Source organism: Eschrichtius robustus, chromosome 3 (assembly GCF_028021215.1).
Source record: "Eschrichtius robustus isolate mEscRob2 chromosome 3, mEscRob2.pri, whole genome shotgun sequence".
Classification (NCBI taxonomy): domain Eukaryota; kingdom Metazoa; phylum Chordata; class Mammalia; order Artiodactyla; family Eschrichtiidae; genus Eschrichtius; species Eschrichtius robustus.
In genome coordinates, this window is record NC_090826.1 from 117734969 (window position 1) to 117759679 (window position 24711).

The window sequence follows — 24711 nt, forward strand, 5'->3', positions numbered from 1 at the left end:
CAAGTGGTTATCCCCCAAGACTAAGTGGCCCTGGGATCTGGGGACCCTAGAATCTGTGGTTCCAGTGTGAACGCAGGCTGGGAGACACTGACAGCTTACCAGGAAGCCAGACTCCTCTCCAGCAGGAGTTGAACAGACGTGTTTATTGATGGCCCACGAGTGCCCTTTGGCTGCTATAGAGAAGAAAAGTACAGAATAGGGAGGATACCCAGACATTTAATTCAGGAAAGAAATTTAGACTGCCTCTAAATAACAACACAGTTCTATATTAAATTCATACCTTAAATACAGAGTGGGGCAATTGAAGAACAAGGCTCCATGCAATGCCACCTGTTGGGGGTCTCTCAGTAGGCCCTCTTCCAGTTCACCCCTTCCTGGGCTCAGCCAGAGTCTCAGCCTGCTCCCCACAGCCTTGTGGAAGGGTCTGGCCTGAAGACTCAGGGGAGCCCAGCAAGGTGTCTGGTTCCCAGTTGCTCAGCGGTCTGAGCCCTCCCTCCCGCATGTGCCATGGGGAACATCAGGACTCAGAACTTAAATACAATATTGTTTCTAACTGTGAAGAGGCCAAAATAGATGTCCAATAATGTGTCTTTGTAAGTCAAACCTCGTTCTGTAGACAAAGCTGGTCCCACTGCCAGGTTATCAGGATGGCATGGGCTCTGGGTGATTTTTCCACTCAGAGATGGGCTTGCTTTGCACCATCTACCCTCGCTCCTGCCTACACCCTTTTGTGACCAAAGCCCAGGCATGGCCCCCTTGGAGAACCTGCCAGCTGGCTTATGGCTAGTTATTCCACCCTCACAGAGGGGGCTGTTTCTTTTCCTCTGCATCCCCATTATCTTTCCTTCCTCTTTGGAAGATGAGCCTGGGCAAGGGAAGGGTCTAAAAATGTGGTCATCCCTGATTAGGGAGGAGGGAAGACAAGTCATAGATTAGAAAACCAGAGGAAGGGAATCTTAATGCTAATAATAACACCACCGTACATTTACATAGCGCTTGAAAGATTACCAGTACTTGGATTGCTGAGTCATTTTATGGAAACTACCCAATATCTCTACCCATTCTTGTCCAGTCTGTGGGTTGAGATAGTATTTAACAGCCTTGCTCCTATAATGGCTGTTAGCAATCATTTTCAAAACAAAATATAGACCATGCACAAACTCTCGTATCCTCTCCAGACTAGGAATCGCTCTGCAGAGAGTCATGTGGTGTCATCCATTGTGACAGAAGCAGAACTGTAAGAAAGGTGAGAACAGCTGCGGCAACTAGGGATATACACAGAAGTTCTCCAGCTCCCTGCGGCTCAGTCGAGCAGGGTTTGCAGCTTTGGATGCTCTCTTTCCCACCTGCAGAAGAAGAGGAGAACTTCAGACCCTCCCACTAAGAGATCCTTATAACAACCCTGTGGGCTGTGAATTATTATCCCGATTCACAATTCATAAGAAAAGGAAGCTCAGATGGCTAAGGCAAATAATTCAGGGTCAACTACTAGTAAGAAGTAAAGGAGGGGCTTGAATCCAGTTCTTCTGGCTCCATTTCTAGTGCTTTTTAACCACACCACCCCTCTTCGTGACCCACCTAGATTGCCTTGGCCCACATGGTGTCCTTTACAACCCTGGCCTGTCCAGCTGGCTTTAATGTAGGGCCGCAGCTCAAGTGCCAGAAATTCCAGCAGGCACCCATCTACCCTCTCCCTTGTGACCAGGGGCCACATCTTTATCAGGCCACAGGTAGAAGCTCAGGTGTTAACTGAGGTTGATGGGCGGGGTGCTCTCCATGCCTTAACTTCTCTGGGTATAAATGGGAAGTATAATTATACTACCTCATAGTATTCTGTGAGGATTAAATAAGATAGTTCACATGAAGTCACTGGCAGGCTAATATATATATATATATATACATACATATACATATGCAATAAACCTCCAATAAACGTTGAGTCCCTACTTTCCATTCCCTAAATGGCCTAATGGGAATCAATTTGGCCACTGGGCTCGTTGGTCTCTTTTGTGCAGTGTCCATCCCAGCAGCAGCTGAAGATCACCTATGTCCTGGAATGATTCCCAATTACTTACTAATGGGAAAATCATTTAGATTCATTTATCCTCCCTTCTCTGCTCCCTGTTCCCCAACACACACATACCCGTGGAAGGGAGAGATGTCCAGTGTGTGGCACACAGCTGGGAAACTAGCCTGGGGAGAGCCCTAATTTAAAACTCTATCTCCCCAACAGGAGTCAAACTCCAAAATATGATATGATCTTGGGTTAGACCATCACTCTCCTTGAACCTCAGTTTCTTCATCTCTAAAATGAAGATTTGGATTAGAAGATCCCTAAAATCCCTGCAGCCCTGAGACTCTATGGATGACTTTTCACACGTGTATGACTTCAGGGCTATGCTATGAGCACTAAACCCATTCAGAGGAGTTCCTTACCTCTTCATAGACAGTTTTATTGAAGGAAGTGTTGTGGTTCGTCTTCTTGGATCCAGACTGGAAATTCAGAGGGTAAAGAGTGCTTAACTTCAAGTTAAGAAATGTCCCACTCCTAACTGATGTGAGAGGTCCCAAATGAGGCTCAGGGCCCAGAAAGTCCGTGAAGTATCCCCAGCCAGAAGTGAATAGAATTTCCTACCCCGGGAGTAAACAATGGTGTTTACAGTTTCCAAAGAAAGCACAGTACATACTTGCCTATGATATGATATTTCTGAACCAAAAGAGTTTAATATCCCACACCCACATACCCCTAAAATCCACACATACACACATTCCCAGCACACACACACACACACACACACCCTTCAGACAAGCCTAATACAAATACTGCCTCAAACTGTGTATCTTTTCAACACACAGCATACATACACACCTTAGTGTAAACAATTCTGGCACATACATAAGTACCAATCCTAGCACATACCCTGAACATGGTGAAACACTGGAGACAGTGCAGGAACTCAGAAGCGCTTTCAGTAGTATACAGAGCCTTCATAACCTAATACAAAAGCATGTGATCATGGTGCCTGTGACCATCTATATGTCCATAAACTCTAGTGTATAATTTAAATATAAATACCTCTCATGGTAGAATCCAAGTTGATTTAATGACTTATTAGAAGGAGGGTGAGTGAAAAGTCTAAAAATCTTCCCAAACCTCTCCCCCATTTGACACAAACACAGGATCCCTGACACACATGAACTCAACACTTCCACAGTTTGGCAGATTCCAAACTTCCCATACTACCATGGTAAGGTTTTGGCTTCATACAGTGACTCCAGCCTTGGAATTAACATTCTTCCCACCCCCCCACCCCCCAAGGTGGAAATATGACCATGGGCACTAGGATGTCCCACTTTGTGGTCCCAGGCACATGTAACAGCTGTGAGCTCAGCTTGGAGCAGGATTCAAGGAGACCGTGATGGGTTGCCTCGGTCTGGAGACCTCCACCAGCAGGTGACGGGCCAGAACCTTTGTCTGATTCTCTGAAAGTCAACACTGTTTCTCTGTAGCTCCAGTCTACTCCTCCAGTTCCAGGTTATATGCCCCTGCCTTGGAAATGACTCCAGTATCTCCCACCATAGCCTCAGTTGGTCTAATGAGGGCTCTGTGGTCCTTCTGCACAAAGCACCTCCTTTCTGTCTTTGACGGTCCTCCGCCTCCCACAGAAACTCCTATAGAATCCACGCTTCTCCTAATCTCAGAGCTGTCCTTTTTCTCCAGACAGAACCAGAAAGGCATGTCTAGTTGACCCATTAACATTTAAACACAGTCATTTAACACAAGCTACTCAGATACACACAGTGGAAGACAACTCACTCAGAAGTACACACACACACACACACACACACACACCCTCTGCAAACACATGCCTGCATATGCACAGGCAAAATACATTTGTGCCTAAAGAACACCCTGTGGAGGAGACTTACCTTCCAGGAAGACTGTACTAATGAATACAATGTATTTGCATTATCTTGTGATGTGGAAGCAGAAGACTAAAGAAAAGAGAAATAAAACCATTTCAGAAGCAGAGATCCAACACAACCCTGGGGAGGCAGGCATCTATCTCTTCCATTCCTCCCCTTCAACCTTGCCCAGACAGCAGGTTTAAGTGTTAGTGAAAAGAATCCTGGACTAGTTGGGAGGTCAGACAACCTGAAAGCTAGTCCTGCTCTGTTATTAAAGACAGCTGCTATTTTTTGAGTGCTTACTCTGTATATGCATTCTCCCCTAACCCTTATAACACTCCTACAAAATAGGAATAATCATAATTTGCCCCATTCTACAGATGAGACTCCAAAAGGGTAAATAGCCCAAGTCAGAGAGTGTGCTCACAGTAGAAGCGGGATCTAAACCTCAGACTCTCCAAGGGTTCTTTCCTCAACACCTCAGTGCCTCCCTTTGACATCATGCCTTCCCTCTCTGGACCTGAGCCAAGCGTCCTCAAAGGCAGGTAACCATCCTCTTTTTGAGATGCTCCAGAGGAGAAATCTCATTCTCACCATCATCTCAGTCTAAGAGGATTTCTTCCTTGCATTTATTTAAATTCCTCTTGTTGGAATTCAATGTGACTAAAGCCAGAAAACTGCCAGATATCAATGGCCCTTACGTCTCTCTTTGACCCATTATCAGTGAATCACGTTATCTTAAGGGGAGTAGGAGTAGGCAACACCCAGCTTGGGAATTCCAGAGTGGCTCTGAGGGGTCGGGCACCTTCCTTCCTCCTTTCCTCCTTCTCTTCCATTTCTCTCCTCTCTTCCTCTCCCCTCCATTGCCTTCCCTTCTCCTCTTCCCCTTCCCTTTCTCCTCTTCCCTCTTTTCTTGATCTTCCTCTGAAGCTTATCACCATTCCCCCGGAGTTTTCTTTGCCCTGCAGCCTAGCCACCAAGCTGAAGAGGTTGCTGCTTCAAGTCGTAATTCTTTAAAACATAAATAGGTAAAATAATGTCATTTTTATCAGACATTATCATTACTGGCCACCAGGGGGCAGTGTCTCCTTTGCGAGAGATGCCTCAGCAGTCCGGGTTATCAATACAGTCATTTTAGTAGTCAATATTACAGGCTCCTTCTCCAGTTTATGGGTGAATTTCTACAATCCCAGAATGTTAGAGATGAAGTAGATAGAGGTGGAGTGAAGACTCGGAAACCATTTGTCTCAGCTTTGCCGCAACACAGCTATGTGGCCTTGAGCACGTTATTTAACCTCTGAGTTTGTTTCCTCATCCACAAAATGGGGTTTTTAAAATTTATTTATTTTTGGCTTTGTTGCGTCTTTGTTGCTGCGCACGGGCTTTCTCTAGTTGTGGTGAGCAGGAGCTACTTTTCATTGTGGTGCACAGACTTCTCATTGAAGTGGCTTCTTTTGTTGTGGAGCATGGGTTCTAGGCGTACTGGCTTCAGTAGTTGTGGCATGCAGGCTCAGTAGCTGTGGCTCGTGGGCTCTAGAGCACAGGCTCAGTAGTTGTGGTATACGGGCTTAGTTGCTCCGCGGCATGTGGGATCTTCCTGGACCAGGGCTCGAACCCGTGTCGCCTGCATTGGCAGGCGGACTCATAACCACTACGCCACCAGGGAAGTCCCCAAAATGGGGTTTTTATTAGACCTACTTCATGAGGTTGTTTTGTGACATTCAATAAGAAAATAGACATGTTACGTGCTTAATAAATGCTATTGTTAAGTCATAATTAGATAAAAGAGAACAACACAGCTGCATTCTCTCCTGAAAACAGGTATAATCAAGGGCAGGAATAAAAAGAACAAGGCCCCCAAGTATTGGAAGCAACAGGGAGGGAAAACAGAAGTTGAGTCCCCTGACAAGTTTCCTCCTCCCACTGACTTTATCTGGACCACACTTGCTACCAGTCATGGAAGAGAAATGAATGTCTGCATCAGACTTTCCAGCTCTGTTCAGCTGTCGAGACATTTCAGAATCACACTCATCTTTACAAACAACTTAATGCAGCTGAGACCAAGCTGTCTTCCAGACTCCAGGAGCGCCAAGGTCTTACTCTGCCATTCAAGGGTGTGAGTGTCTAGGGGGCATTAGGAAGCCCCATGGACAGGTACAGAATGGATTCGAGAAACCAGAGTGGTACCTGGGACTGGATCATGGAGTAGATGGTGCGCCCTTCTCCAGGGGAATTCTGCTCCTGCACAAGACATAGTAAAAGGACATATGGTAACGTGAGCAGACAGCTGTGTCTGTCTGAATTTGGATCGAGTGGGGGAGGAACAGCATAAGAAGAGGCGCTCCCAGGAACCTGGGAGGGAGGTGGTCTTTGAGCATCTCAGGATAGGGAGAGACAGTAGGAGCGACTCACCGTGCAGCAGTTAGTGTCAGAAGTGAGGAACCTCCCAAGTGTGAAAGAATTGCATCGAGTGACCCTGCCCAAAGGGTCTCCTGTCACTTGCTTTACTTTGGTAACTTAGAAACTTGCCTTTGCTGACTTTCTGACTAAATTTGCCACATAACTACTGATAATGGGCAGAGCTTTGGGCGGGGCTCTAATCTGAGCCTTACCTATAAAGGACACAAATTCAGGGACTCTAAATGTTCTAAAGCCCCCTCTCTAGATCCAGCTTTGGTGGCCAGCTTGCCTTTGGCCTCAAGCCAGACTCTGAGCAGCTGTGGTGCTGGGTGGAGCCCTGGACCAAGGCCAAAGGCAGGGAGCACACGCCCTTCCTGCTTCTCTCTTCAGTCCTGTCCCACGGGAGACTGGGGCTGGAGGCATTTCATGCTGCTCGACCCCGAACACAGACTGCCAGGCTAGGCTCTGGGGAAGAGCCCATGGAGACCATTAGAGTCCATTAGACAAGGAAGAAGCTGAACTCCCCAGAAGCAGGAAGACGCTAAGAGGAGCAGAAAAACATCAGCCGTGCTTGGAGGCTAGAGTCGCTGGCATCTGGCAAGAAACAGGAGTTTGTGCTTTTCTCTTCTGCCCAGACCTGAGTGAAGTGTCTCCAGAAAGGTCAAAGCTGGGGCCCAAAGTGAGACCACGTGAAGCTTAAGATTTAGGCCTTCAAGCAGAACCTTGGGGACACTAGGGACAGGCCATGGAGAGATGTGGCCACGGAGGGAAGAAGCCCTGAGTCAGATGCAGAGTAACAGACCTGAATCCCCAAGAGGTCTCTCTTACTCTGAGTAGTTATTTTCCTTTGTCTTCTCCTCCATTTACTTAATCTAAAGTCACCTTCATTTTGTTGGGGAAGAAAGGCTATTTTTACTGAGCATTTGGGCATCCGTGGCTGTAGGAAGATGCACTTGCTCTCAGGAATTTGTACCAGCATCCAGTAATGATGGGAGAAACAAAGTCTCCTTTTGTTTTTCATGCCCCAATATTCCATGGGTGGGGCAAGGAAACAGGCCAGGGGAGCCACACTGATTCCTAATTCCCACTGAGCCCAGACCTTTGGGAAGCTGCTTCTCTGTTCTATGAGGCCTCACAGGGCCTCGCACCTGTGACAAGGGAGAGTCCCACTGCTGTGACTTCCTGCCTCGCCTCCGCAGGTGAAACACCAGGAATGGGGGTGGGAAGAGGGCCCTTCCTCCCCACGCCCATCACCCTTCCCACCTGGCAGTTCAGCTGGGCACTGCCTTTCCCTGAGGCCTGTCACACATCCTGCCCTGCTCAGGGGCAGAGCAGCAGGAGGGCCCCTGCAGCCCCCTGCAGTTTCCTCCTCTTCGACACCCCTGGATGACAGGCAGAGTTGGCCGCTACCTGCAGAGACTGACCGGCCAGAGAGGTTCGCAGAGGAACTAACCTTTGTGCTAACCTGGATACTCTCTCTAGCGCCTCAGCCAGACTCGGGCCTCTTCCTCCCAAAGCATTGTGAGCACAGACCACTGAGCCAGCTGTGAAACTGCTGTGTTTTGGCTGCTCAGGCTGGCCTCCTTCCCAGCCTGGGCAACGATCAAGGGACCCGCAAAAGTAAACTCGGACTTGCAGGGACACGAGACTTTGTGGTCAGACACAAAATACAAGAAGGTTGGACTCTTCATGGGGCTGAGCCTGGCTGGTAAGACAGGACAGAAATGAGGACACCAGGGGGCCATCCCTTCCCAACAGGTGCGATTCTGCGCCAAGATGCCCCTTCTGCCTCCTTCATTTTTTCTGCACCCCGCCCCCTTGTTTTCCTCTTTTCCTCCATGGCCAGAGCTAGGAGGCTGACGGAGAAAAGATAGATGGGGAGGACTGAGGACAATTGTCTGGTCCTCTTTGTCCCCCTGCTCTGAATGGTCATCCTCCCAAGAGCATCTCCCAGACTAGTTGAGAGAAACCGCAGCCCCTAGGGTGCCATACTTGATTTCTCCTGGTTTGCACGTTGTTGACATCTTCATAGATCGTCAGAAATTCCTCTGGTCTGGTCTCTGTGAGAGGAAAGCAAAGAAGCAAAGAAAAGAGCTGCAGAGACCTCCAGAGGGCGTCCTGTCCAGGCTTCTGCTGCTGGCGGTCCTCCCTCCATCCCAGATGACCAAGACCTTGAGAAAAGTTCTAGAAAGGAGGCAGATTAGTGCTCTCCCTAGGATACCCAAAATGCACAGTGGCCGCAACCTGCCCTGACATACCTATTCCGTCAGGCCAGGCAGAGTGCAGGTAAATCTGCACATTGGGGATCAGACTGTAAACATCCAGCAGCCACTCCAGAAGGCGTGAACTGGGAGAGAGGGCCCAGCAGCCACTGCTTCCCCTCCCCCAAGCACACACACACATACCTCAATGCCCCCAAGGAAAAGCAGGTACTGTGCTCCCAGGTGCATGCCACTGGGGATGTCAAATCAGGCAACACACCTCCTAGGGACCCTCCACTTACGTGACTGCTTCCTCTTCCACCTCCGCACACAGAAGCAGGTGAGGGTGCCCAGGAACAATGCCGTTAGGAGAATCACGATGCTCACCAAAATGGACAGAAAGATGAAACCTGAGGGATATGGAAGGCACCAGGCCTGAGTGCTAAGCCCTCTCTGTTCTCCCTTCCCACCTGTCTGCTGCAGGGACTGTCTCAAAACCCACACTCTTCTCTCAAATGGCTGGTCTCCTCGCACCCTGTGAATTCACCATCAAAGTCATCTCTCTTCTCAATTGGGTGACCTCCCCTGAGTGATGCTAAGAGTATGGGTATTAGTATCTCAGAGGCCAGGCTCGATTCTAATTCTATAAGCTCTGTGCCCTTGGGCAACTTCCTTAATTAAACTCTGAGCCTCTGTTTTGTCACTTACAGAAAGGAGATAATGTTATCTACACATGGGGGTTAATTACGGGGTCTAATATATGTAAAACATCTGGCACAGCAAATGTTAATCCATTCACTCTTTTGTTTTTAACTCAACAAACATTTGTTGCACACCTACTATGTGCCAGGCAAGTCTTCCATTTCACCTTCTGCTATTCTTGCTTTCACTGCTCTTCTTCATTCAAACTTTAACATTTGTGTCACACGTGTAGCCTGTTATATAACCCAGCCAACACGGGAAGAAGGGAAATGAATTAAAGTTCCAGATGCCAGCTGACTAGGCTCTTTACAAACGTCATCTCATTTAACCTTAACAGCAATCCTGTGAGGTACTTATTATTAACATCCCCATTTTACCCAAAAGAAAAATCGAGGCTCAGAGAGGTAATGCATCAGCCTGAGTTCACAGAGCTAGTGAATGATGAAGCCATGGCTGGCATGAACCAAACTCCAGTGTCCTTGTCACTCCATATTACTTCAGCTTGTTTTGTTTCTTTTTTGCCCATGAATGCTTAGTTTGTTGCCCCATTTGATTATAAGTTCCTTAAGTATGGGAACTGTGGGTTGTTTTTTCCTGTCATGCCCATGCTGATGGCACAGTAATTCTTTGTTTATCTAATCAATAGTGGTGTCAACTTAACTCGGGGTAACTCTTAGGATGAGCATAAGCAAAAAAAAACCAAGAACCCTTCTAGGTACCCCCAAGATCATCCTGATGACCCTATGACCCAGAGCACTGTGTACAGCATAGTTACCTCTTGGGGAACTATATGGTTTGGGGGAGTTGTCACTGAGGAGGAGAAAGTAGATCTCCATCAGTCTCTCAGAGAAAGAAAGTAACGATCAGCATCATGGCAGGGCTGCGACTCACCAAACAGCTAAGCATTCCCTACATGAAGGAGAAATGCGCATCTCCCGGAAGGAGATTCTTTATTGGGATAAAATCCTTCCCAGACAAAGACAGCCCTGGCTTTATGGAAACTGTGTGCCTAGAGGCCAGGACCTCCCTGGGGAAGGACTGCAAAGCCCTGGGGGAGGCAGCCAAGGGATCTCATATCCAAGTCTCCTTTGCACATGAGCCTGGCTGTGGGGTCCCACACCTTCAGCCCCTGTTACAGCGCAAAGTGCTCCACTTACTCGGGTGGGCATTCAGACAACCCTGTGTGAGTTGGAGGGTGTGGTTTGCCCAGCTGACAGGGTTGCTGACATTGCAGGTGTATGTGTGCAAACCACTGACATCAATCTGCTCCTCCAGTTTGGTGAGGTTCCTGGGTGTCTGAATCAGCTCAGTCCCTTTATACCAAGCATAGCTCACATCACCACCTCTGGAGACTGAGCAGGACAGAGTCACTTGGCACATCCCCCTGTCCAGGACCTTCCACCTCTCCACCAGCTGGGGCTTCTCAACACGATCTGGAAGCAGAGATTCTGATCAGAAAGGTGCTGGAAATACAAGCCCTGCAGGAGTCAGAGGTGCAGCATGAGCTGTCCTGAGGACTCACCAAATACAGAAACCTGGAACTTATGTCTCCAAACCTTCCCAGTGTCTTCAGTGACCTCCAGGAGGTAGAGGCCACTGTCCTGCTGCTGAACTGCCATGATGAGAAGAGTTAAGTTTTCGCTTATAAAGCTGAGTCTATCGTTGAAATGATTTGGAGTCCGATTCAAACTCTTCCCTACATCGCTCTGGCTGGAAACATTCTTCCAAGAGTGTATCAAAAAACAGCTTGAATTTGAGTATGGCTGCATCTTCCATTTAACAGAGTATGTCCTTTTCTGTATGCTGGGGGGCCGTAACCAGACAGACTCTCCCGAGATTCCAACCACATGATCAGCAGAACCTAGGGATTATAGGAAAGAGAACCCAGGCTGGAGGTGGAAAGAAGAGATTCAAGCCTGAGCATTGTGTGTTGTTGGATGTGACCTCCCTTAAACCAAGAGGATGGAAATGCATATGAGGAGCCCAAGGTCTAAGAGAACCTGAAAGTGTATCTCCCTTATCTGCCTCCCCTCCCTCCATGCTCTGTGCCCGAGTCTGAAGGGCCCACAAACCAGTAATAATAGCTAAAATCTCCTGAGTTCTTATTATGGGACAGACAGGTTTTAAACACTACATATTTTTACTATTTCATTTTACAATGACCCTAAAAGGTCTTATCCCCATTTTACAGGTTAGGAAACTGAGTTAGAAAGAACTTAAAAGTAATTGGCCCAAGTTACACAGGGAGAAAGATGAGCTTAAAATCCAGTCAATTAGGCTTTAGAGGACGAATTCTTAACCACAATGTTATAAATATCATATATGATGTCACTCCTTCCCTGCAGTGCTGAGGCAACCAACAGTGGCCATCAGTGACTGCTGGAAATTCTTAATGGCCAGACCTAATAAGACTAACCCTCCCAGTTGAACTAATGGCTCCCTCCTCCGTCCTCCGTCCTCATAGAACTAGATTCATAATCCTTTCTTGTAGCACTTTGCTCATAGGATTGTGGTCTTTATTCATTAGTGTTTGCCAATTTTTTAGTTACTAGAAAGTATCCACAGGATCGCTCCATAGAAAACAAATAGAGAAAAATAAAACTATATTGCCAAGGCATATCCTAGCACATCCCTCTCTAAGGACCAAGATGGGGGTTAATGACCGTGACAATGCGACATAGAGCTGCTTGTCATTGCCTACCCTAGAGTACCCCAGTGCAATCAATGAAAACAAGTGGAAATCCCTGTGGCCATTTTTGTCAGGGAAGCTATGTGGCATGGCCCAGTGGATGCTGGAGATAAAAAGGTCTATCTGGGCGGGTTGAAAAGGGTCAGGGAGACTTTGGAGGAGAGAATAGAAGAAGGAGATAGTTATACAAACAGATCTGTTAAAATGGAGGACATTGAGAAGAGAGTGATGGAGAGAGATCTTTAGATGTCCACATGCATTATAAATACCCTCACTCCTAACCATACCTTCATGTCAGCATTTTCTCAAGAGACTAAGTAAATAATTAAAGGACTCGTAATTACTATCTGGTTAATATAATATGTTCCTCTGGTTTGACACTCCTAAGAGTAAAACACATGAGGTTCATATTCATATTCCCATGATTTGAACTGGCTGTGCTCATTACCAAGCCAAAAGCAGAGACTGTGATATACATCTCTGTGACTTTGTCTCTTGAGGTCCTAGCACTGCCTAAAGATGTTGAGAACAAAGGTGAACAGAAAAATAATTACTAAACCTACAAAAACGACATGAACTGTCCTCACCAATTATTCAGTCTTTACTGAGTCCCCACTGTAATGAGGACCCTGAAAAGGCAGGGCCTCTTCATGTATAAGATACGGTTCCTGACTCCAGAGAATTTGTGATCTGGAAATAGAACATGCTTTCATCCCACAGCATACACTTAAAGGTTGAGATACATAATCATCTAAAGAATTCTAATTCTGATAATGGAAGACCAGATTAAGACATGCTAACCAATGTTCCTACTGAGAATAACTAGAAAAAACGGGCAAAGTATAAAAGCATGTTGTTAATGGCATCAGAGAGCTAATAAAGCAGTATAAAGTTATAGGGCCAAGATCTGGAAGAAGGAAACTCAGAGAGGTGGAACCAGAATTTTTGACTGTTGCTCCTTGGAGACATCTTCTGAGTCCATAAAAAGCAGCTGAAATGCTGAGAAGCTAAGCAGAGTTTACAATAAGCTTAAGGAACTAAGAGAACATGGAGTTCAGGAACCTCTTGATAGGAAGTGGGTATACCTAAAATCCAGCAGATTTGGGGTTGGTACCATAAAGGTCTACACACTAAGAGTAAGGGTGAACAAGAAATAGGCCAGGAACTTCCCTGGTGGCACAGTGGTTAAGAATCTGCCTGCCAATGCAGGAGACACGGGTTCAAGCCCTCGTCCTGGAAGATCCCACATGCTGCAGAGCAACTAAGCCTGTGCGCCACAACTACTGAGCCTGCATGCCACAACTACTAAAGCCTGCTCACCCTAGAGCCCTTGCTCCGCAACAAGAGAAGCCATCGCGATGAGAAGCCCACACACCGCAACGAAGAGTAGCCCCCGCTCGCCACAACTAGAGAAAGCCCACGTGCAGCAACAAAGACCCAACACAGCCAAAAATAAATTAATTAATTAATTAATTTATAAAAAAAAAAGAATCTGCCTGCCAATGCAGGGGACACCGGTTCGATCCCTGGTCCATGAAGATCCCACATGTCATGGAGCAACTAAGCCTATGTGCCGTAACTACTGAGCCTGCACTCTAGAGCCTGCAAGCCACAACTAGTGAGCCTGCACTCTACAACTACTGAAGCCCACGCACCTAGAGCCTATGTTCCACAACCAGAGAGGCCACCGCAATGAGAAGCCCATGCATCCCAATGAAGAGTAGCCCGCAGCTCGCCTTAGTTAGAGAAAGCCCAGGTACAGCAACAAAGACCCAACGCAGCCAAAAAGTTAATAAGAAAGAAAAGAAATAGGCCAGCTCTCACAGAGACTGAAGCCCAGTTTTGAATAATTTCAACCCTGAATTGGATTAACATTATCTAATATCTCTAGTATTTCTAATCTGACTACTAGAGGCAAATATAAATTATTCCTGGAGGAAAATAACAAAAACCAGCGCATTAAACTATTTCTAAAATTTTTCATACAACAATGTCCAAAATGAAATAAAAAAGTAAACAGGCATAAGAAGAGGAAACATGTCCAAAAACCAAAGGAAAAAATAGAAATAAATCCAAGGGACATCTAGATAATAGTGTTATCAGCCATAAACTTTAAAGTAATTTTGTTTAACATGTTCAAGGAAATAAAATATGTTTGAGAATTACAGCAGAGAACTAGTGTGATAGAAAGCAAAATGGCCATGCTCCCTGAAATGTGACTTTGCAGCTCCTTCCATCATCAAGAGATAGAGTTCACTTTCCCATCTCTTGTAACTGGGCTGGCTTTCTGAACAGAATGCAGTAAAAATGTTGTTGTGCCAGTTCTAAGCCTAGATCTGAAGAGGCCTTCCACATGCCTCTTGGAATGTGCCTCTACATGTTCTCTTGGCATGTTGTCTAGCTGACATATAAACAAGACTCAGATAGCCTCCTGGAGGATGAGAGATCACATGCAGCAAGTTGAGGCCTTCTTAGATCAGCCGTCCCCAGTCAATCTGGCAGCTGACCATATATGCATAATGGTGCAAGCTGAAATGAAAATAATGACCCAGCTGAGCCCAGCCCAAATTGCCAACTGGCAGAATCATTGACTAAATAAGTGGTTGTTGTTTTAAACTACTAAGTTTAGAGGTGCTTCATTATACAGCAATAGTTACCTGAAAAAATGAATTTTTTGAGAACCAAATGAAAATTGTGGGAATAAAATATAAAATAACTGAAAAATGAACTCAACTGAGAACTTTTCTGACCACAAAAATCTGAAACTAGAAATCAACCACAGGAAGAAAAACAGGAAAAGAACATATGGAGACTAAACAACATGCTCTTAAAAAACCAATGAGTCAAAAATGAAATCAAAGAAGAAATCAGAAAATACCTGTAGACAAACAAAAATGAAAGCACAACCTTACAAAGTCTATGAGATGCAGCAAAAGCAGTTCTAAGAGAGTTCATAGCAATACAGGCCTGCCTCAAAAAACAAGAAAAATCTTAAACAAACAACCTAAACTACCACCTAAAAGAATTATAGAAGAACAAACAAAACCCAAAGTCAACATAAGGAAGAAAATAATGAAGATCAGCGAGGAAATAAATAAAATAGAGACCAAAAAAACAATAGAAAAGATCAATAAGTCCAAGAACTAATTTTTTGAAAAGGTAAACAAAATCAACAAACCTCTAGCCAGGATCACCAAGAAGAAAAGAGAGAGGACCCAAATAAACAAAATAAGAAAAGAAAGAGGGAAATTTTAACCACGGATACCACAAAAATACAAAAAAAAATATGAGAATACTAACAGTTATATGCAAACAAATTGGACAACCTGGAAGAAATGAACAAGTTTGTAGAAACATACAGCTTGCCAAAACTGAGTCAAGAAGAAACAGATCATTTAAACAGACTGATCACTAGAAGTGAAATACAATCTGTAATTTAAAAACAAAACAAAGCAAAACTCTCTGCAAACAAAAATACAGGACTGAACAGCTTCACTGAGGAATTCTGCCAAACATACCAAGAAGAACTTATACCTATCCTTCTCAAACTATTCCAAAAAATTTAAGAAGAGGGAACACTTCCAAATTCATTCTATGAAGGCATCATCATCCTGACACCAAAACCAGACAAAGACACCACAAAAAAAGAAAATTACAGGTGAATATCTTTAATGAACATAGATGCAAAAATCCTTAACAAAATATTAACAAACTGAGTCCAACATTACATAAAAGGGATCATACACCATGGTCAAGCTGATTTCATTCCAGGGTCACAAGGATGGTTCAACATACATAAATCAATCAATGTGATACACCACATTCAAAAGAGAAAGACAAAACCACATGATTATCTCAACAGACACAGGAAAAGCATTTGACAAAATTCAACATCCATTCATGATTTTAAGAAAAGGTCTTATGAAAGTGGGTATAGAGGGAACATATCTCAACATAATTAAAGCCATTTATGACAAACCCACAACCAATATAACACTCAATGGTGAAAACCTGAAATCCTTCCTGTTAAAATTTGGAACAAAACTCTCCAGCTCTTAGTTGGCTTCATCTCACTAAGTCTATGCAAGGCTTGTGGAAATTTAACATTTCATAAGTTGGAATGTAAAACAAGAATGAAGATCTGTTTTAAAAAGTCATTTTAGACATATTTATAATGTCGTATTTCAGTTAACTTAATGGATGCCCTCCAACAGCACCAGATATCTATCTATAAAGTGCTTCTGTTAAAAAAAAAAAAAAAAAATTTGGAACAGGACAAGGATGTCCACTCTCACCACTTCTATTCAGCATCGTATTGGAAATCCTAGCCACAGCAATCAGACAAAAAAAAGAAATAAAAGTTATCCAAATTGGAAGGGACGAGGTAAAATTGTCATTATATGCAGATGACATAATATTATATATAGAAAGCCCTAAAGACTCCACACAAAAACAACTAGAACTGATAGATAAATTCAGCAAGGTAGAAGGATACAGGATTAACATACAGAAATCAGTTACAATTCTTTACACTAATAATGAAATATCAAAAAGGGAATGTAAAAAAACCATACCTTTTAAAATCACACCAAAAAAGAAAGAAAATACTTAGGATTAAACCTGACCAAGGAGGTGAAAGACTTATATGCTGAGAACTATAATACATTAATAAAGGAAATTAAAGATGATTCAAAGAAATGGAAAGATATCCCATACTCTTGGATTGGAGGAATTAATATTGTTAAAATGGCAATACTACTCAAAACAATCTACAGATTTAATGCAATCCGTACCAAAATAACCATGACATTTTTCACAGGACTGGAACAAATAATCCTAAATTTTATATGGAATCATAAAAGACCCAGAATTGCCAAAGCAATACAAAGGAAAGAGAACAAAGCAGGAGGCATAACCCTCCCACACTTCAGATAATACTACAAAGCTACAATAGTCAAAACAGTGTGGTATTGGCACAAAAACAGACATACGGATCAATGGAACAGAATAGAGAGCCCAGAAATAAACCCACACACCTACAGTCAATTAATCATCAACAAAGGAAGCAAGAATATAAAATGGGAAAAAGATAGTCTCTTCAGCAAGTGGTGCCGGGAAAGTTGGACAACTACATGTAAATCAATAAAGTTAGAGCACACCCTCACACCATGCACATTGGAGTAGTCTCCACCCAGATGGGGAGTAGTGGTTTGGGGAAGGAAAGTCAGGCTCCGCCTTTTACCTGAGCCTCCTCTACCACATGGATTGACTCTTTCTTTAACAAATGATTTCTCTGTAGCAGGCAATGATGTTTGATAGCATTTTAACCACAGTAGAACCTCTTTCAAAATTGGAGTCAATCCTTTCAAGCCCTGCTGCTGCTTCATCAACTAAGTTTATGTAATATTCTGAATCTTTTGTTGTCATTTTAACAATTAACTTCACCATCTTATATGGGTGCAGTTTGTGGCACCCCAAAATAATTGCAATAGTGACATCAAAGATCACTGATCACAGATCATCATAACAAATATAATAATAATGAAAAAGTTTGAAATATTGAGAGAATTACCAAAATGTGACAAAGAGACACGAAGTGAGCAAATGCTGTTGGAAAAATGGAGCTAATAGACTTGTGTGACACAGTGTTGACACAAACCTTCAATTTGTAAAAAACTTAGTATCTGCAAAGTTCAATAAAGTGAGGCTCAGTAAAATGAGGTATGCCTGTCAATAAAGAATTCCTAAAAATCAGTAAGAAATAAACTGACAACCCAAAAAAAAAAAAAAAAAAAAAGGCAGAAGACTGGCACAGGCACTTGACAAATAAATGATACCCAATTAACAAACAAGCAGCAAAAAGGTCCCCAACATTGCTGGATATCAGAAAACAATGAGACTCTACTATATCCCCACCAAAATGGCTAACATTTAAAAGACCGAAAATTCCAAGTGTTGACAGGGATGAGGCACAACCGAGACTCTGATTCATTGCTAATGGAAGTGTAAATTGGTGCAGCCACTTTGGAAAACTGACAATATCTTTTAAAACTAAAGTTACATATGCCCTATGACCCAGGAGAATTTGTACATACTCAAGAAAACATATACAAGAACGTTCATAATGGCTTTATTCATAATAATTCAAAATGCAAAACAACCCAAATATCAGTCATCATTAGATGAATAAATAAATCATGTTATATTCATATAATGGAATGTTACACAGCAATGAAAAAGAATAAACTGGGACTTCCCTGATGGCACAGTGGTTAAGAATCCGCCTGCCAATGCAGGGGACATGGGTTTGATCCGTGGTCTGGGAAGATCCCACATGCTGTGGAGTAACTAAGCCCATGTGCCACAACTATGGAGTCTGTGCTCTAGAGCCCACGAGCCACAACTACTGAGCCCACATGCCACAACTACTGAAGCCTGCATGCCTAGAGTTGGTGCTCCGCAACAAGAGAAGCCACCGCAATGAGAAGCCCGTGCACCGCAATGAAGAGCAGCCCCCGCTCGCCCAACTAGAGAAAGCCCGCATGCAGCAATGAAGACCCAATGCAGCCAAAAATAAATTAATTAATTTTTTAAAAAAAGAAGAATAAACTACTTCTGCAAGCAAAAATGTGGATGGATCTTATCGACGTGGTTATTAATAAAGGAGCCAGACACCAAAAAGTATATAGTGAATAATTCTACTTATATGAAATTCAAAATCCGAAAAAAACACAAATCTATGGTAAGAGGTTAGAATATTGGTTAACTCTGAGGAGATTATCAAGTTGGAGGGGACACAAAGAAGACTATTGGGGTGCTAGAAATGTTTTACATCTTGAGATGGGTGGTGGTTACATGTACATACATATATAAAGTTTCATCAAGCTATTCACTTAAACTTTTTGTACATTACTGTAAGTTATATCTTGATAAAAATACAAAATGTAAAAAAGGAGTAATTACTACCTCTCAGAGAGCTCTTCTGATCATTAAACTAAGTAAAATGTACTTTGATAAGAGCAAAGTAAGATGTTGCCACTGTGGAAACATTACCACAGCAAGAGTGGAAAAACAGGAGATTTCTGCACTCACCTTTTGGAGAAATATTAGAAAAGTCTTCCTGATACTTACTCAAAAGTCTTCCTGATACTTACTCAAATGACAACCAGAAATCAGTGGATCAGAAATTCTCACAGGTAAAATAGACTAGGAAATAGGTTGGGCAAATTTACAGATTGACAAAGATGTCCTAAACCTAGGTTCCAGGTACATCTATAAGAATCAGTGAGCCCCTTTGAGGCAATGAGAAGACTATTCACTCCTATATTCAGCAATTATTTATTGAATACTCTCTGTGTGTCAGGTATTGCTCTAGGGAGGATATCTTAATCTCAACACTTGACATTTGGGGTCTGTTAATTCCCTGTTGCAGAGGAAAGGGGAGCTGTCCTGTGCATTGTAAAGATGTGTAACATCATCCCTGGCCTCTACCCGCTAGATGCCAGCACCCCTGGCCCATTCATGACAAACAAAAAAGTTTTTAGACATTTCCAAATGTCCCCTGGGGGGCAAAATTGTCCCCACTTGAGAACCACTGCTCAAGGGCATTGGACTAGAGGGGTGAGCAAGAGAGACACGGTCCCTGCTCTCATGAAGCTTACACTCCAGTTGGGGTACGCACCATAAAGAAGTGAAAAATGAAACAAGATCCTTTCAGAGAAGCGTTAAGTGCCATGAAGGTGGTTTTAAAAGGTGATATAACAGACTGACTGGTAGATTCATGGCCAGAGAAGACCTCTCTGAGGAGGTGACATCTGAGCTAAGAAATGAAAGATATGAAGGATCCAGCCAGGCGAAGAGCTACAGAAAAAACATTCTGGGTAGGGGGAACTGCAACTTCACAGCTCCTCTGGGGACAGGGAATCAAGCAGACGGTGCAGCCCTTAGGCAGAATATTAGAGATAGAAGAACTAAGCAAGATGGTCTTAGTGGTTGGCAGCATTTGCAAAGAAATACATACATATCATAAGTCTTAATTTCCTAGAAACAGGACATCACCTTCACACACTATAGAAATGGGAGATGATAAAACAACCAAATTACATTCAAGAGATTAACCCAGGCGAGTAGAGTTGGGGAGAGTTGCAAATAGATTGGTACACAGAAAGATAGAAATGCCCCCCATACTTAACAAGCAAGTGCTAAAGGAAGATATGGAACTCCCAAGACTGGTTAACTGGCAATAGCAGTGTCAGTCATATGAAGGGTCAAGGGTAAGGCCCAACAGAGAGGGAGCCACACCAGTGGATGCATATTTCATTGGCCAGGCACTGGGCTAAGTAATGGGTATCTAAAGCTCCACCCCACCTAAGGCAGCAAAAGGGCTGAGACTACAGATGGATCTTGAGTATTCCACAGGAGCCAACTCCAAGACCAACAAGAAACGCCAAGTTTAAGGGCTCCAGGATGGGTGCCAGAAATGCTTGCCACAAAACCAGAATCTATAGGGCTGGGCAGGATTTTAAATAAGGAATGAAAGCCAAATCATAAGAAGAGAAGAGGACCAAAACAGAAGCATATAAGTGTAATATGGGGACAGTAAACAGCCAAGGTTATTGGTGCATGCATGGGTGCATCTTACTGGCCCAAAGGCAGGGAAGAAGTTCAGCCAATACCTCAAATAAAGCTTTCCAGGTTGCTCAGAGCTGGCATCTGTTATGATTGCTGTTGCTCATATCATATCTATAATATCATTTGTAATATCACTCCTATTTTGGAGAATGGGATTATTAAGGGCACTGGGCAAAGACGTAAAGGAAAAGTTACAATCTCTGTTTTACTGTGCTTACAGTCTAGAGGAAGATAGACCTAAAACAGCCAACTAAGACTTGATGTGAAATGTGCTATGGGGGTATGCCCAAGGTGTGACACAAGCATAAGGAAAGCATGCTTTACTCTTCCCTGGGGCATTAGGAGTGGCTTCCCAGAGGAGGTGACCTAGGTGCTGCCTGGGGCACCCAGGCCTGCCAGGTGGATTGAGAAAGGAGTATGGAAGAGGGCATCACAGACAGAACAGCAGCATTGTTACAGACACCCACACTTCTGGCTTATGGGTCTGCTAAGGATGGTAATAAAGCTCTCTCCAGCAGGTCTGGAGAGTGGGGTGATAGAACGTGAGTTTAATTTTTAGGGGGTTGTGATGGTTTTATTTTATTTTTACCTTCTATAAAATTGAGAGGTAGCACAAATATTAAAGGGTGCCTAAAATATAAATGCATAGCATAATGAATAATTATAAAGTAAACTCCTGAATAACCACCATCAGATCAAAACATAGAGCCTTCATTCTGGTTCTCCTTCATCATGACAAAACTGAATATAGGACTTCCCTGGTGGCACAGTGGTTAAGAATCCGCCTGCCAATGCAGGGGACACACGTTCGAGCCCTGGTCCAGAAGATCTCACATGCCGCGGAGCAACTAAGCCCGTGCGCTACAACTACTGAGCCTGCGCTCTAGAGCCTGCGAGCCACAACTACTGAGCCCGCATGCTGCAACTACTGAAGCCCGTGCGCCTAGAGCCCATGCTCTGCAACAAGAGAAGCCACCACAATGAGGAGCCCACGCACCGCAATGAAGAGTAGCCCCCGCTCGCTGCAACTAGAGAAAGCCCGTGTGCAGCAACGAAGACCCAACACAGCCATTAATTAATTAATTAATTAATTAAATTTTAAAAAACTGAATATAGAGTATACAGGGAATGATTAAGTTATTAACTAAACTATTAAATTATTAAGGAATCGAATGTGTGATCTACCCTCCTGATGCTATACTGCCATTGTAGTCATTTTTTTAATTATACTATTCTATTTTCATGTAAATTGTATTAGTTTACACACTTAAGAAGGGTTTGTCTCCAACTAAAAAGGAGGTAGGAAATAAGCTACCACAGGAAGAACACCAGGTGTTATTTTGATTTGTTGGTTTGGCTCTTGTGAGATAATGGAAATATATATATTATTCTCTCCCCCCAGTTCCTGGCACAGAGGAATTAAATTAAATTAATTAAATTAAATTAAATTAAATCCTTATAATTTCCCAGTGATAAAAGCATCTCTTGCTTTAGTATTTAGTCTTTGACCCCATCCCTGACATGGGGCTCCTAAAACCTTTGTAAATTCCTAAGTAATAAGAGGAGCATCTTTTATTCTATTAAATGACTCTGGATCAACTCCTGGGTGGGAGGGGCTGATCACAAAAAAGGCCAAGCCATGATTAAAAGCTTGGAATTTTCAGCCCCATTTCCCATCCTTTGGAGGAGGGATAGAGGCTGGAAATGGAGTTAATAGTTAATAACTGATCACATCTACATGAGGAAGCCCCTATAAAATCCCAATAGCATGAGTTTAGGGGAGCTACCAGTTTGGTGAACCCCAACTCCAAGGGAACAGAAGCTCGCTTCCAGAACTTGCCCTATTTATCTCTTCATCTGGCTGTTCATCTGTATCCTTTATCATATCCTTTAATAAACTGGTAAATGTAAGTAAGTGTTTCCCACTGTTCTGTGAGCCACTCCAACAAATTAATTGAATCAGAAGAGGGGTTCACTCGAACCTCTGATCTACAACCTGGGCTTGAGACTGGTGTCTGAAATGGCAGAGGGAGGTAATCTTGTGGGAACGAGCCCTTAATCTGTGAAATCGAACACTGTCTCCTGGCAGATGGTGTCAGAATTGAGTCAAATTGTAAGACACCCAGCTGGTGTCACAGAGAGTTGCTTGGTATGGGGAAAGAACCTCACACACATTTGGAGACCAGAGGTATCAGAAGTGAAGTGTTCTGTATGAGTAGTAAAAGAGACACATGGGAAAGAAAGACACAGTAGGGAAAAACTGGATGGTATTCCAACATAGATTTTTAAATGGGAGGATAATGAACTAAGAGTGGAGAGCCAACAGAAAAGGAGCAGTTGGAGAAAGATCAGAGATATCATGGACTGGGCAGGTCCTGGATGACCTACCAGATGAAGCCGTGAAGTCCAGAGCACACGGGGAAGGACAGACCAAGGAAAGGAGGAGAGCTCCCTAATGCAGAGCAGAGGTGACTGTGGTCATTTATGGGCGCAGATGAGGTCAGTTGATGTTGAGGGATTGTTGGTGAGGTCGGCAGAATCCCTAATTGGGGCCTCCATTTACTTGGAGAAGGAGAATGTAGGCTGATAAAAGCTATGATGATGGAACAGGATCTTGAAGAGATGGTGAAGGTTTGGAATCACCCCTTTGGAGAAAGGGGAAAGCTGTGGATCAGAAACAAGGATTCCCAGGGCACTGAGGACCCAGCTGAAATTGAAGGCTCTCAATCTGTAGTTGCTCTTTGTTGCTGAATTTTCTTCTGCAGCCCTCAACAGCCCAGTGTGGGGAAAAGGAAGATATTCAGGGTGAGGCAGGGCTAGACAGGGATGGCGGTGGGGTGAGGTTGGAGTGGGAGGATACAGCAGAAAGATGAGTGGGCAAGGTACTGTGTACTGGGTATTGTGACTGATGCAGAAAGACCTCTGTCCCTGTCCCCGAGGGGCACATATGCCAAATGGAGAGACAAGAAATGGCAGTATGATAAGATAACTTCAACACAAGTTCTCACATGCTTAGTGAGAGGTGGAGGAGGCCCCGACAAGTGGTGGATTGTTCAGAGCAGAGAGGCCACAGCAGATTCCGGTGGTCAGAGCAGGCCCCAGGGCTGCTGCTACCTCTGTTGTTACCACTCAGCAGCTTTGGGGCCTCTCTTCCGGTGGTTAGGAAAGAATGGGGTGAAACAACTCTGCAGAGGGAGGGCAGAGGTCAAGTGATTAACTCCACCACCTCCTCAGGAAGAAGAGGGAAGCCAGCACAGAGGACAGTCAAGGAGACGATCTGACCCAGCAGTGAGTCCCGCTCAGCCCCAGAGTTGGGTGCAAGAGCTGCAGCCTCCAAAGTCCCGCAGTGTCCACTGTCAGCTCAGCTCCCTCTCACCTTGACCTGCTGGTCGGAGGAAGGGTCAGATGGGAAGAAGGTTGAGGCCTGAGAGACTGGGAGAGGGGACAGGGGAGAGAAAAGAGAACTTTCAGAAAAGTATAACTTCCCCTAGCCAACAAAGGATGTTGAGGTTTTCTCAGCTCAGGGTTATGCCACCAGGCTTGGAGTGAAGGCAACAGAAGGGGTTCCTGATGGGGTCTGGGTGGATAAACCTCAGTGAGGTCCCAAAAGTGCTGGGGCAGGGCCGGCCCTAGTCAAGGCAAAATTATAAAGTAGACAAAATCCCCTCCAGGTCCACAACCCAATTCATCGCCTCTCTTCTTCTTCACCTAGCCCCACCCTGGCGGGCTTCCTCCTGACCATACTGACTCCACCTCTCAGACAATGCAACCCCTTACCTCTGTCAACTTACCTAGCCTATGTCCCACTCTTTGTATCAGTTAACTGAATCATCCCATTTATAATACTGTCTTTTTCCAAGATAACAAGTGCATTTGCTTCTCATGTCTCCTCATTCAAACCTGTTTTCCCTACTTCTGTTTAGGCTGTTCCCTCTGCTTAGCTTGTCCTTCTACCTTACCTCTATCTCCTGAACTCTTATTTATCCTTCAAGGCCACTTCCCCAGTGTCCCTACCTAGAAGGAATCTCCATCTTCTTTGCACCCTTTTTGCTCTAAATGTATCTTGCCTGTCAGAGACACTTAGCATTTAGCATTTTCTGTCTTCCCTTAGAGTTGATATTGTACAGGCCTATTTTCCTCTAACTGTCTGAAAGATTCTTAAGGATGGAACCAATGTGT

General features: G+C 44.1%; 1 protein-coding gene across 1 annotated transcript in view; it reads right to left on the reverse strand.

Annotated features, from left to right (window-relative positions):
• Window positions 1-1265: 1265 nt before the first annotated feature.
• Window positions 1266-24711, reverse strand: part of CD244 (CD244 molecule) — a 28523-nt gene continuing 5077 nt past the window's right edge. The window contains exons 2-9 of the mRNA XM_068537610.1: window positions 10735-11073; window positions 10370-10645; window positions 8813-8920; window positions 8302-8369; window positions 6097-6150; window positions 3931-3996; window positions 2437-2493; window positions 1266-1346 (exon numbers count right to left, since the gene is read on the reverse strand). Coding sequence (XP_068393711.1) covers window positions 1266-1346; window positions 2437-2493; window positions 3931-3996; window positions 6097-6150; window positions 8302-8369; window positions 8813-8920; window positions 10370-10645; window positions 10735-11073 — 1049 coding nt within the window. The remainder of the gene's footprint in view (window positions 1347-2436; window positions 2494-3930; window positions 3997-6096; window positions 6151-8301; window positions 8370-8812; window positions 8921-10369; window positions 10646-10734; window positions 11074-24711) is intronic.